Source organism: Gossypium raimondii, chromosome 12 (assembly GCF_025698545.1).
Source record: "Gossypium raimondii isolate GPD5lz chromosome 12, ASM2569854v1, whole genome shotgun sequence".
NCBI lineage: Eukaryota > Viridiplantae > Streptophyta > Magnoliopsida > Malvales > Malvaceae > Gossypium > Gossypium raimondii.
This window is the reverse complement of record NC_068576.1, coordinates 11,823,680-11,835,258: the sequence shown is the minus strand read 5'-3', so window position 1 is coordinate 11,835,258 and position 11,579 is coordinate 11,823,680. Positions and strand designations below refer to the sequence as shown.

Genomic DNA, 11,579 nt, shown 5'->3' with positions numbered 1-11,579 from the left:
TTGTTTGAATTGAACTTGGTAAGCCAAGTGAATTAGTTGGGCTGAAATCGGTAAGGGTATTGGCCTAGAGAAAGCCATTAGATCGATTGGGTTGTGTAACAGCCCAATTTTGGGCCTAGTCAGAACAGTAGTTTCGGGACCACAAATCCGACGAGGAAAAATTTATTTTTATTATATTTTTTATGGTCTACAATTTCACGGAATAATTTTGTGAAAATTTCATTCGAAAATTTCGACGTTTGGGCACTCAATTTAGTCAAAAGGACTAAATTGTAAAAAGTGTAAAACTTGAGTTCTAGAAGCTAGAGGTGTCCAATTGTTATGAAATTTTAAATTGGAGGTCCTTAAATGGAAATTAGACCATTGGTTAATTGTGGACAAAAATGGACATGAGAAAAATGAAATAGGATATTTTTAAGTTAGGGGCATTTTGGTAAATTGGTAATTAAATGGACTAAAAGACAAAATAAAAGCCAAATTTCTTATCCATCTTCTCCATATGGCCGAATATGTCATGGAAGCCATGACTAGGGTTTTGTTCAAGCTTCCAAGCTTCATAGTAAGTCCATCTTTGCCCCGTTTTTAATGTACTTTACATTTTTGAGATATTCGTAGCTCGGTTTATCTATTTCTACCGTTATTTTGAGCTAAGGTTTGTTTTTGAAAATTTACCCATAGATGACATGCATGTTTTTTGATGTTTTATGGAAGAATATGAATGTTTGGAGTGTGATAAACAATTTTTACTAAGTGATTTTTGATGAAATTGCATAAAAAGACTAATTTGTAAAAAGTTGTAAAATGTGTGTAAGTCTGTGAATAAGTGAAAATTTTGGACTGCTATAGTTATGAAAATGGTTCGGCTAGGCCTAAAATGCAAGGAAATTGAATAAAAATTATTTTACGAGCCTAGGGGTAAAATCATAATTTTGTGAAACTTTAAGGGAAAAAATGTAATTTTGCCATAATGTGATTTTTGGACTATATTGAATAATGTGAGTATTAAATAAGTTAAATGTGTTATTATAAATCAAGAAAGATGAGAAATTGATCTTGATCGGTGAAATGTTGAAACGTGAGAATTCCCGGTTGAACCTTCAGAATAGAAATGATACGAATGAGATAGTTATGGTTCACATGTGTAGTACTAAGTGAAGGCTACTATGTGTACCGGATGACATTGACTATAAGGGTGGTGCTATGTGCTGATCCACCGTGTATTTGTTATTATTCCGATGAGTTCAACGGGAAATTGACTAAAAGTCTGTTTGTTTGCTTGTATTTTGCTTTCTGGAAAATGTTTTCATCATTTTCTACCGTTTGTTTGGTAGAAAACAAATTCCCATTGTAAAAGCTTTTCCAAAACACGGGAAAATAACGCATTCTTCTGGGAAAATGTCTTACAGGTTTTTTTTGGTAAGACATTTTCCAAAACACGGAAAATGACGCCTTCTTCTCCCTTTTCCTCTTCCCCTTCCCCTTCCCCTTGGGTTGCAAATCAGTGCCATTACCAGGTACCCTCCTTTATATTCTCTCTAGTATACCCATTTTTATCTCTTCGGTCATTCTAATTTTTGTTATCTATCTATCTATCTATCTTCTTCTTCTTTTTTTCAATCTCTTAGCAAATTTGCCAAGTACCCTACCCCACCCTAAATTCCTCAAGAGCTGCGCGATTTTGAAGAACAACGATGAGAAAGTTTGGTCAAGGACCAACACTAGGGTTGGTGTTAAAGATGCCGACAGTACGGTTTCAGGTTTGAGCCAAAACTTGAGGTTGTACGTACAATTTTTGGCTCCGGTGAAGCGAGGATTGAAGCCCAACAAAGAGGAAGGGAGAAGTATAATTATTACGTGAATATGGGTTACGCTATTCAGACCTTCATAGAGGAGTTCCCAGACATCTTCTACAGAGAGCTCAGTTTTGATATTTACAAGTTCGGATTCAATTTTCCCGCATTTGATTTCTTTGAAATGGAGTAAATAATTGAGAATTCTGTAAAATAAATTTGATTTTTCAAAGTTTTCCTTGTTCATCTATTGATTTTGGATTCTCATCGTTAAATTTAAATAAAAAAAGAGAGAAAGGGTAAAATGAAAATGGTGTCGGCTCAGGCCTTGCCTTTTTCATGGAAACAAGAGCATCTAGAAGCTGGGAAGCACCGGGTACATCTTTTTGTTCTTGATTTTTTCTCTTTATCGGTTGATTTGATGGTTTCTTTCTGTTTTGAAATATGATTTTCGATCTGGTAAATGGTTTGGTTACTATATAGTCAGCTATTTTGGATATCAATTTCGGAATAGGACTAGAATTGGCGGTCTATTTTGGTATTTTCATATATGATCTATAGTATATTTGCATTGTCTTGCAATTCTTTGGTAGATCATGTCTGGAATTGATGGTATATGGAATAAATTATTTTGTTAGATTACACCTTTTGGGAATTTCAATGCTTTTATGCCTTAAATCTTTGGAACTACCTAAGGTGATGCTATTGGAGCTAAAAATATGACCAATGTTTTTTGGTTTTTCTTTTTAAATTGGATTTGAGAGTTCACTTTTGTTATTAAGTACTTTTGTTTGTATTCAAGCTGGAAAAGATGAAGAAGCTTCACTGCATTTGATACTCTAATAACAATGATTTCAGACGAAGAGTGTATTTAAGTTGCATAACGATAGCATTGCAGTTTAAGGTTGCCTATATGTGTTTGTGCCTAAGTGAAGTGTCTTATTTCTACTTCTATTTTGTGATGTGTTGAATCTGTTCTGGTTGTTTAGAACTCTTCTTCTGATTTTTTTCAGTAGTCATTCATGTTCTACTAACTAGGGCTGGTAAACAAAAAGAACTCCCATTCTAGATTTCTATGTTTTGTCTTTGAATGTTGTGCCTTTTACATAGTTTGAAAAGTTAATATCCTCCTAAACCGTCCATTTGGTTGATTGAATTTTGTAAAATTTTTACTTTGGATTTATGCTTATGATAAAAGTTTTCAGTTAGATTTTATTACATAAATGGGTTTTCGCAAATGAACAAAAAATTATTTAGAGTATGTTTACCAAGTATTGTTACAATTGATCCCTCATTTCTTGCAGCTGGAGGAATTCCGTAAGAAAAAAGCAGCCGTGAAAGCCAAGAAGGCATCATCTACCTCCCAAACCAATGTTTCTGATGTTAGCTTAAATGAAAAAAAACAATTAGAAATAACAATTTCTGAAGTGTACTACTTGTAATAACAATTTCCTAACACAAATAAACATTTTTTGAAGTGTACTTTTTGATGTCTTAGAAATATGCCATTATAAGTATCCATGGTTATATTTAACTCATCTGATGCAATTTGACATTCCATAATATATGCAATTTATTACTAGTCTATGTTGTTCTATCCATAAGAACCATGATATAATGGATGAGTATATTTGTATCCTTAGATCTGTGTCTTGTGTATACCATCTTGTCTTTTGGTGTGCATGAGCTGGATCCAGGCTTTGTTTGGTTTGGATATAAGAGGCAAGGATAAGGAGACTCTTAAGCATTTTAGTTATAATGCACTGTTTTGTATGTCAAGCCTAATGTCATGTTGGTTTCTTAAGATAAGCTAATACTAATGGTTGGTCAAAGAACTTGAAGAAGCTGTTGAAATGAAAACATTGTTGTATGTTTTGAAGCTCCTAATACACTCACACGATAATTTGATGTAGAAAACTATAATTTTAAGTATATATATATGTAAAGTATAATTTGGCTTCAAGATTGAAGATATTGATACTTTAATGTGGTGTAATATTAGTTATGCACTTGGAAAATATTGTTGTTATCATGTGGTGTACTACTAATTATGCATTTGGATAATATTATTAATTTCTAGTAGTAATTGTGGTTAGGAAACTAATTTATAATTATTCAATCCTTGTTTTTATTTTTTAACACAATTACAAATAATTTATTTGAATTTAGTTGTTCTCAATTTATGACGGTTAATATTGTAGTTTAATAATTGAGTATTATTATATATTTAATTTGATTTATTTATTTATAAATAAATCATTGCAATATATGTAAAAACAATTTAAAATATAAAAATTTATTAATATGTATATAAATTTATTAATATATGTAAAAATAACTTTTACGGAAAATATTTTCAGGAAATCTGCCAAACAACAGAAAATATTTTACACAGATTCATCCAAACACCAGAAAATATTTTTAGTAAATCATTTTCCAGAAAAGTAAATCATTTTCCAGAAATTATTTTCCGGAAAATATTTTACTGGCAAACAAACAGATCCTAAGTGTAATTGAATATGACTATGTGAAAAATAAGTGCAGATATAAGTGTGAAAATTTACGAACAATGTGCTCGATATTTAATCGAATCTTCGGTAAGATGAAATGTAGTAAGTGAAATTATGAAAGAGTAAAATTTACAACAAAACAGTTTTGGACAGCAGCAGTCGTGTGAATTGGAAAAATCACCAAAAAAGGTAGAAATTGAATTAAAGGTTGAATGAGATATGAAATTAAAACTTATTGAGTTTATTTTCACATAAAAGAAACAATGTAAAAAATAATTATATATTATGAGTTATTTGAATTTTAGTGAGACAGAGTCTGAATGATTTCGAAATCCCCTATTCTGAATTTGGAAAATCATTAAAAATTGTACAAAAATAATTATGGGCTAAACTTTATATTTTTAGAATCCTGAATGAGTCTATTTTCAAGATAAAGAATCGGGAACATCATCAAAATTATGTACAATAAGATAATTAATTTTTAGTGTAGAAAGGTCGAAATTGTCAGCAGTAGAATAGGGGAAAAATTAAAGAATAAACTGTACTTATTGGCTATTGGCTAAACCAAAAATTTTGGAAATTTTATGGTAAGAAGATATGTGAGTCTAGTTTCAGGGAAAATTAACGGATCGAAATTTGGATTTCTGTAGCTCCGGATATAAATAATTTAGTGACTCTGACTTAGACGAACAACTTTGAATTTACATATAAGTAAATAGTGAAAATATGGATAATGTTATTTAAGCGTGTTATATACATTAAGGATGTGGAATGGAGAGGAGGAGGATGAGGAAAATATATGAATGAATTGTGTTTAAATTGGACATATGCCCAAATATAATCGATAAACATTGAATTGGATGGTAAATACATATTTGTATTGAATTTATTAATAGCAATTGTTGAATTTTTAATAATATGTTTAGTAAATAAAAATAAAGTGAATATCGATAGTGAATTGAAAGGAAACTACTAGTGATATGATTTGAATTAAAAGGATCATTGTGGTATGGACGTGCATATTGGATTGAGAAATCGATTTGAATTGTGAGCATGAAAAAATTGTGAATTGAATGAAATTGAAATGAGGCATTGAATTGTTAAGACTTGTGAATTGCATAATTATGTATTGGACCTCGTAAGCCCTATTCAGAGACTCAAAGATAATAATTTGAAAGTTTTAATATTGGATGAAATTTTATGACTCGGTGATAGAGGGTTGCGCGCGGACCAAGATCGAGTTGTCAAGTCATGGGAAACTCCTACGAAAGCTTTAGACGCTTAGATCTGAAACGAAACAGAAAAAATTAAATCTTAGAATTCCAAATCTGAAAAAAAAACCTCAGAACAATAAAGAATCAGCCAAGCTTGAAAACACTTATTAATAGCATTGATTGGAAGCAAAGAAAACAAGATCTAACTTTGAAGAAGACTCCAATGCTGAATCTGACAAAGAAAACACCAAAACAGCAAGTTAAACTTAACAGAACAAGAAAACCAAATTGAAGTAGAACTAGGATTTGTGCGGCAAGAAAGAGGGAAATTATGAATCAAGAACGATTCTTGATGCCCAAGAATGGTGCCGAACAGTTGCTTGAAGATTGAAAAAGGGCTGGAAACGCAACAAAAGAGATTAAACAAGTTAATCAATGAATCGACACAAACAGAAAATTTAAAGAGTAATAAATAACAAGAAAAATAAAGAAAAGTCCTAAGAACCCTTGAAATCGAAAAAGATTTCACAACTCCCTTCAAGCGGCACTAATCTCCCCTCTAATGAAGAACAATGACAAGAAGAAGGCTAAAGATGGCTCCCACAATCTAAAAGATTGTTAAAACTACTTTCAAAGAAAACTCAAGAGAAAATTCTTGGAGAAAAACTCAAGAGAAAATTCTTGGAGAAAAACTCAAGAGAATTTGCAAGCAATCAAAATATGATTTCAAGTGTATTGTTGTTCAAGTATAATGTATAAGGGTGGCTGGCCAAGCCTTACATATATAGGCCTCTATTACTTTCCTAACCCTATTAGGAAAAACTAAAAAAAATCCTAATTATTTGATTTTAAAGGAAAATTCGACCAAGGCTTTTTAAATAGGCCTCTTGGACTGAATGTTTATATAGAAATTAATTTATAAAGTCTAAAATTTAAACTAAGTATTTAAAGAATTAAAACTTAACAAATTGGGCCACTTTGACAATTTGGCCTGATTTTCAACTAAGTTTAATTTAACTTTATTGCTTGGGCTTTGAACATCTTATTGGGCCTTGTCTTCAAGAACTTGGGCTTGTAATCCGTTCTCTCCCGAAATTGGCTTGTTAATGCTCGTAACTGAGATCCAATGCGCCTTAGTTGCAAGATTCGGTTTCTTGGACTAAGATTTCCAAGATTTGAAATCTTGATTTTCTTGATTCTTGAAATCGCTCAAAACAGCAAAATTGGACCAAAATTCAGTTTCTTGATTTTCTTGAAAACAAAAAAGTGAATCTTGATTTTCTTTTTCCTTCGTATACACATCTAAGGCTTTTGTGACTCGTATCATTCCCCCCTTCCTCAAAAAGACTTGTCCTCGAATCTGAAAAATAAAATGGAGATAAGTCAGCCACATTGAAAGTAGAACTTGTAGTCCGATCATAAGCATAACAAAACAAGTATAACGCATGCGAATGGACAGATTCAGATTACCATGCAAACAAGCTAATTTACTCGCTAATGCCTCGTCAAATATTTGAAACAAAGATGGACATGTTTTAAGGCATTCAATCACCTCAAATTGTTTCCACAAACCATGAATAAATCGCGAGTAATAAATCAAATGGTAAACGTAATAATCACAAGTAGGTATTTGAAAAGGTTCACAACGTTCACAGAGTTGCACAATCATACCATGCATTAATCGACGATCTATAGATTCACTCACACATGCATTATCAAAAACAAGAATCTTTTTATCAACCATCAAAATAGATAGATCATCAATAAATAAAATAGGACAGTCCAGCACGTTTCGATCTAAGTGTTTTACAAAAATTGAATCATCAAAATGATCTTTATCACTATCCGAGGAGTACAAAAGTTTTCAAAAGTTTCAAGAATCTTACCTTTATAAATAGAAGAATAAGGGTCAATCTTACCTCTTCCATTTAATACAAACCTTTGCTCACCGAGGGCATAGTGTAGTTGAAGCTCCATTGTTGAGTTAACCTTTGTCAAATGGAACTCAAACTTCGTGTACAACCACAGAAACTATTTAAGGCACGAATATAAATTGAAAACAAATTTGGAAAATTTCGTTTCCTTATTCAAAAACCAAGTATCAAAACAATAGAAAGTATTTGCACACAATAGATGATGCTTGATTTTCCAACAAAATATACCAAAATAGATTCCGGGTTTAAAAACTTGATTTTGATTAGTCATGCCGAGTGTAACAAAGATTTCATTAAACCAATCAAGTTAAACCATGAGGATTTTCGCATACATACCAACATATATTCAAAACTTTTTTTATTCACCAAAATAAATTTGCATAAATTCGCGGATTTTACACTTGGTAAATAAGAGAATAACAACTCACGCTTCCTTTCGTAATGACTTTATCAACCACTATCAAAGAATAACAATTAATCGGATCAAAATGATGGGATCTTTTAAGAAATAAGTCACCAAAAGTTTTATCAATAATTTTCAAAACTGCACGGGACTCGGTTGCTAAAATTTCCTTACCTCGCTTACCTTTGGGCTCATGTAGTGTGATTTCATCTTTGCCTATGTTGATCGTATGAAAGCATCTTTCATTTGAGAGGTATTGAAGTTGAAAGTTATCTTTAGGTATTTCGGGAACCTGAAAAGTAGCAACACAAGAAAAATTCATATCTTGGTTAGTGGAAACATTCATCACTACCCTTTCCTCGTCTTTTTCTTTTGTTTCTTTTTTTCGTCTCTCAATCTCATTCCATATTCGCTCATTTTCTCACATCAACATCTCTTGGATTTCCTTTTCTTTTTATTTCTTTTTGTGTCTTCCTTTCATTACAAGATAGAGATGTTACAAATGAATCAGAACGGAAAGACTCTCATTGGGTATGTACGGAATGACTTGCATACAAACAATGATCCCCTTGTAAAACTTCACTCTCGAAACTTACTTTGCATCGTCTTGAATTCCTCATTGAATAGGAGTCATGATATGAATCTCTTCTCGAATATTCGTTGGATGTTCGTCTTCTTGGCACCCTTATTTCTGCCCTTTCACTTGAGTTAAGTTGTCCTCGTTGGGCTCTTTTCTCCACTTGCATCTCATTGATAGTAGCACTCAATGTTCGAAGTATGGCAGCCCATTCGTCTAACTGTTGTTGGATCATTTTAAATTTATCATGGACATCATTATGGTCATCATCAGCTTGACCAACTCTAGACATTTTTTTCTTTTTTTCAAAAACCTGCAAAACAAACACTCAACACTCGAAAAGGAAAATTAGCAAACCTCACCGTTAATCACTCAAAAAGGAAAATCAAATCCTCAAAGAGGTAGAATTCAGTCTTGTGAGTTCTTTAGTAGAGTCTATATCAATCAATTAGAACGTGTATGAACCAAAACTACCAAAGAATCTTAATTTGCACTAGGAGTCCAAAAATAACGAGACACCAATTGATTTGTGTCGCACCGAGGAAGAATTGTGCACACTTTTAAATCCTACTAACACAAGAAACAAGAAGGTGTTAGATAGTGTAAAGGAATAATAAAGGCAAAACAAATGAAAACCTACAGCTAAGAATCAATAAAAATTGCTGAAACCCAAAAACCCGAAAAACTACGGAGTAACTTGACAACTTCGTTTGAGGTGTTCCCAATCTCCAAAAATCACGAAATTTAAACTGGAATGTCATTAAATATTTTATATTTGATCTGGAAAGTTTCGGCACTAAAATCTACCCGCCGAATATTTTTTTAATTTTTTTCTTGATTTCGTCCTTTTCAATTTTTTTGACTTTTTCTACTGATTTTTTTGCGGAAAATATTTTTTAATAATCTATCATAGTGCCAAAAATATGCATATAAAATTTTAGACCAATTGAACAACGTTTACCCACTCAAATGAATTTTTTTCCAAAAATTTTTCTGGGTAAAAACTGCTGTTTAATGTTTTTAAAAGGAGATCAGTTTAGAAATCAACCAAGAACACCCAAAACGCCCAAAATTTGATACCAAATGGTAGGGGGTTAAGCGCGGACCAAGATTGAGTTGTCAAGTCACGGGAAACTCCTACGAAAGCTTTAGACGCTTAGATCTGAAACGAAACAGAAAAATTAGATCTTAGAATTCTAGATCTGAAACAAAAACCCCAAAACAATAAAGAATCAGCCAAGCTTGAAAACACTTATTAATAGTGTTGATTGGAAGCAAAGAAAACGAGATCTAACTTCGAAGAAGACTCCAACGCTGAATCTGACAAAGAAAACACCAAAACAGCAAGTTAAACTTAACAGAACAAGAAAACCAAATTGAAGTAGAACTAGGATTTGTGCGGCAAGAAAGAGGGAAATTATGAATCAAGAACGATTCTTGATGCCCAAGAATGGTGCCGAACAGTTGCTTGAAGATTGAAAAATGGCTGGAAACGCAACAAAAGAGATTAAACAAGTTAATCAATGAATCGGCACAAGCAGAAAATTTAAAGAGTAATAAATAACAAGAAAAATAAAGAAAAGTCCTAAGAACCCTTGAAATCAAAAAAGATTTCACAACTCCCTTCAAACGACTCTAATCTCCCCTTCAATGAAGAGTAATGGCAAGAAGAAGGCTAAAGATGGCTTCCACAATCTAAAAAATTGTTAAAACTACTTCTAAAGAAAACTCAAGAGAAAATTCTTAGAGAAAAACTCAAGAGAATTTGCAAGCAATCAAAATATGATTTCAAGTGTATTATTGTTCAAGTATAATGTATAAGGGTGGCTGGCCAAACCTTACATATATAGGCCTCTATTACTTTCCTAACCCTATTAGGAAAAACTAAAAAAAAAATCCTAATTATTTGATTTTAAAGGAAAATTCGACCAAGGCTTTTTAAATGGGCCTCTTGGACTGAATGTTTATATAGAAATTAATTTACAAAGTCTAAAATTTAAACTAAGTATTTAAAGAATTAAAACTTAACAAATTGGGTCACTTTGACAATTTGGCCTGATTTTCAACTAAGTTTAATTTAAATTTCTTGATTGGGCTTGGAACATCTTATTGGGCCTTGTCTTCAAGAACTTGGGCATGTAATCCGTTCTCTCCCGAAATTGGCTTGTTAATGCTCGTAACTGAGATCCAATGCGCCTTAGTTGCAAGATTCGGTTTCTTGGACCAAGATTTTCGAGATTTGAAATCTTGATTTTCTTGATTCTTGAAATCGCTCAAAACAGCAAAATTGGACCAAGATTCGGTTTCTTGATTTTCTTGAAAACAAGAAAGTGAATCTTGATTTTCTTTTTCCTTCGTATACGCATCTAAGGCCTTTGTGACTCGTATCACTCGGTTTAATACGTTTACAAGTGTATGTGTTTTGGTAATGCCTCATACCCTATTTCGGTGTCGAATACGGGTAAGGGGTGTTACCGGTCGAGAACCGGGTGGTTAAATCAGATTGTTTTATATTTTAATATTTTTTTATCTTTTAATGATTTATTTCATGGAACCAAACTGATCGGTGAAACCAATGAATTGGTGACTTGACCGGTTCGACCACTGGTCCAATTCTGAAAATCTTGGTCAAAATATTTCATGCTAACATATGCTAATAGTTGACTAATAAAATTTTGGTTTGATAGTATCTAACTGTACCAAAATACATTTATATCTTACAATGCTTAGCACCTGATTTTTAACTTTTCAAGGTCCAAACTACTATATTGCACTTAAAAAAAATAGGAGATAAAAGTTTTAAAAATAAAAATAACAATTTATCAATAATGTTGAAACCAACTTTTATTTTGAGAAACAAAAATTAGTTGTCGATGGAAATTTGGAGTCGCCACCAATCTTTTATTAAGGTGTGATTGGATCACCTAAAACGACTTTGGTCTATGAGTTTTTAGAAAAATGGGTTCGGGAGTCAGTTACGTTTGAGGAAGGATTAGCACCCTCGTAACGCCCAAAAATTGGTACCAAATTGATTAATTAATATCTTAACGTCGAGAGTTAAAAATGCGATCCTTAATTAAATTAAAGTATTTATTAAGACTCCCTCATTTTGAAACAGAAAACATCACACCCAATATGTTAGGGCACGATA

The 11,579-nt window shown here is 32.2% G+C and overlaps 1 protein-coding gene across 1 annotated transcript; it reads right to left on the bottom strand.

Annotated features, from left to right (window-relative positions):
- Window positions 1–7,695: 7,695 nt before the first annotated feature.
- On the bottom strand, window positions 7,696–8,898 carry LOC128035341 (uncharacterized). Its single transcript, XM_052624792.1, has 2 exons — window positions 8,448–8,898; window positions 7,696–8,143 (listed from the first exon to the last, which is right to left on the bottom strand). The coding sequence occupies exons 1-2, from the start codon at window positions 8,718–8,720 to the stop codon at window positions 7,844–7,846; spliced, it is 573 nt and encodes a 190-aa protein (XP_052480752.1). The 5' UTR covers window positions 8,721–8,898; the 3' UTR covers window positions 7,696–7,843.
- Window positions 8,899–11,579: the final 2,681 nt, after the last annotated feature.

Coding starts and splice junctions, on each gene's coding strand:
- LOC128035341 (XM_052624792.1), bottom strand. CDS start 8,720: ATGTCTAGAGTTGGTCAAGCTGATGATGACCATAATGATGTCCATGAT. Junction 8,144..8,447: donor GGAATTCAAGACGATGCAAA/GTAAGTTTCGAG, acceptor GCTACTTTTCAG/GTTCCCGAAATACCTAAAGA.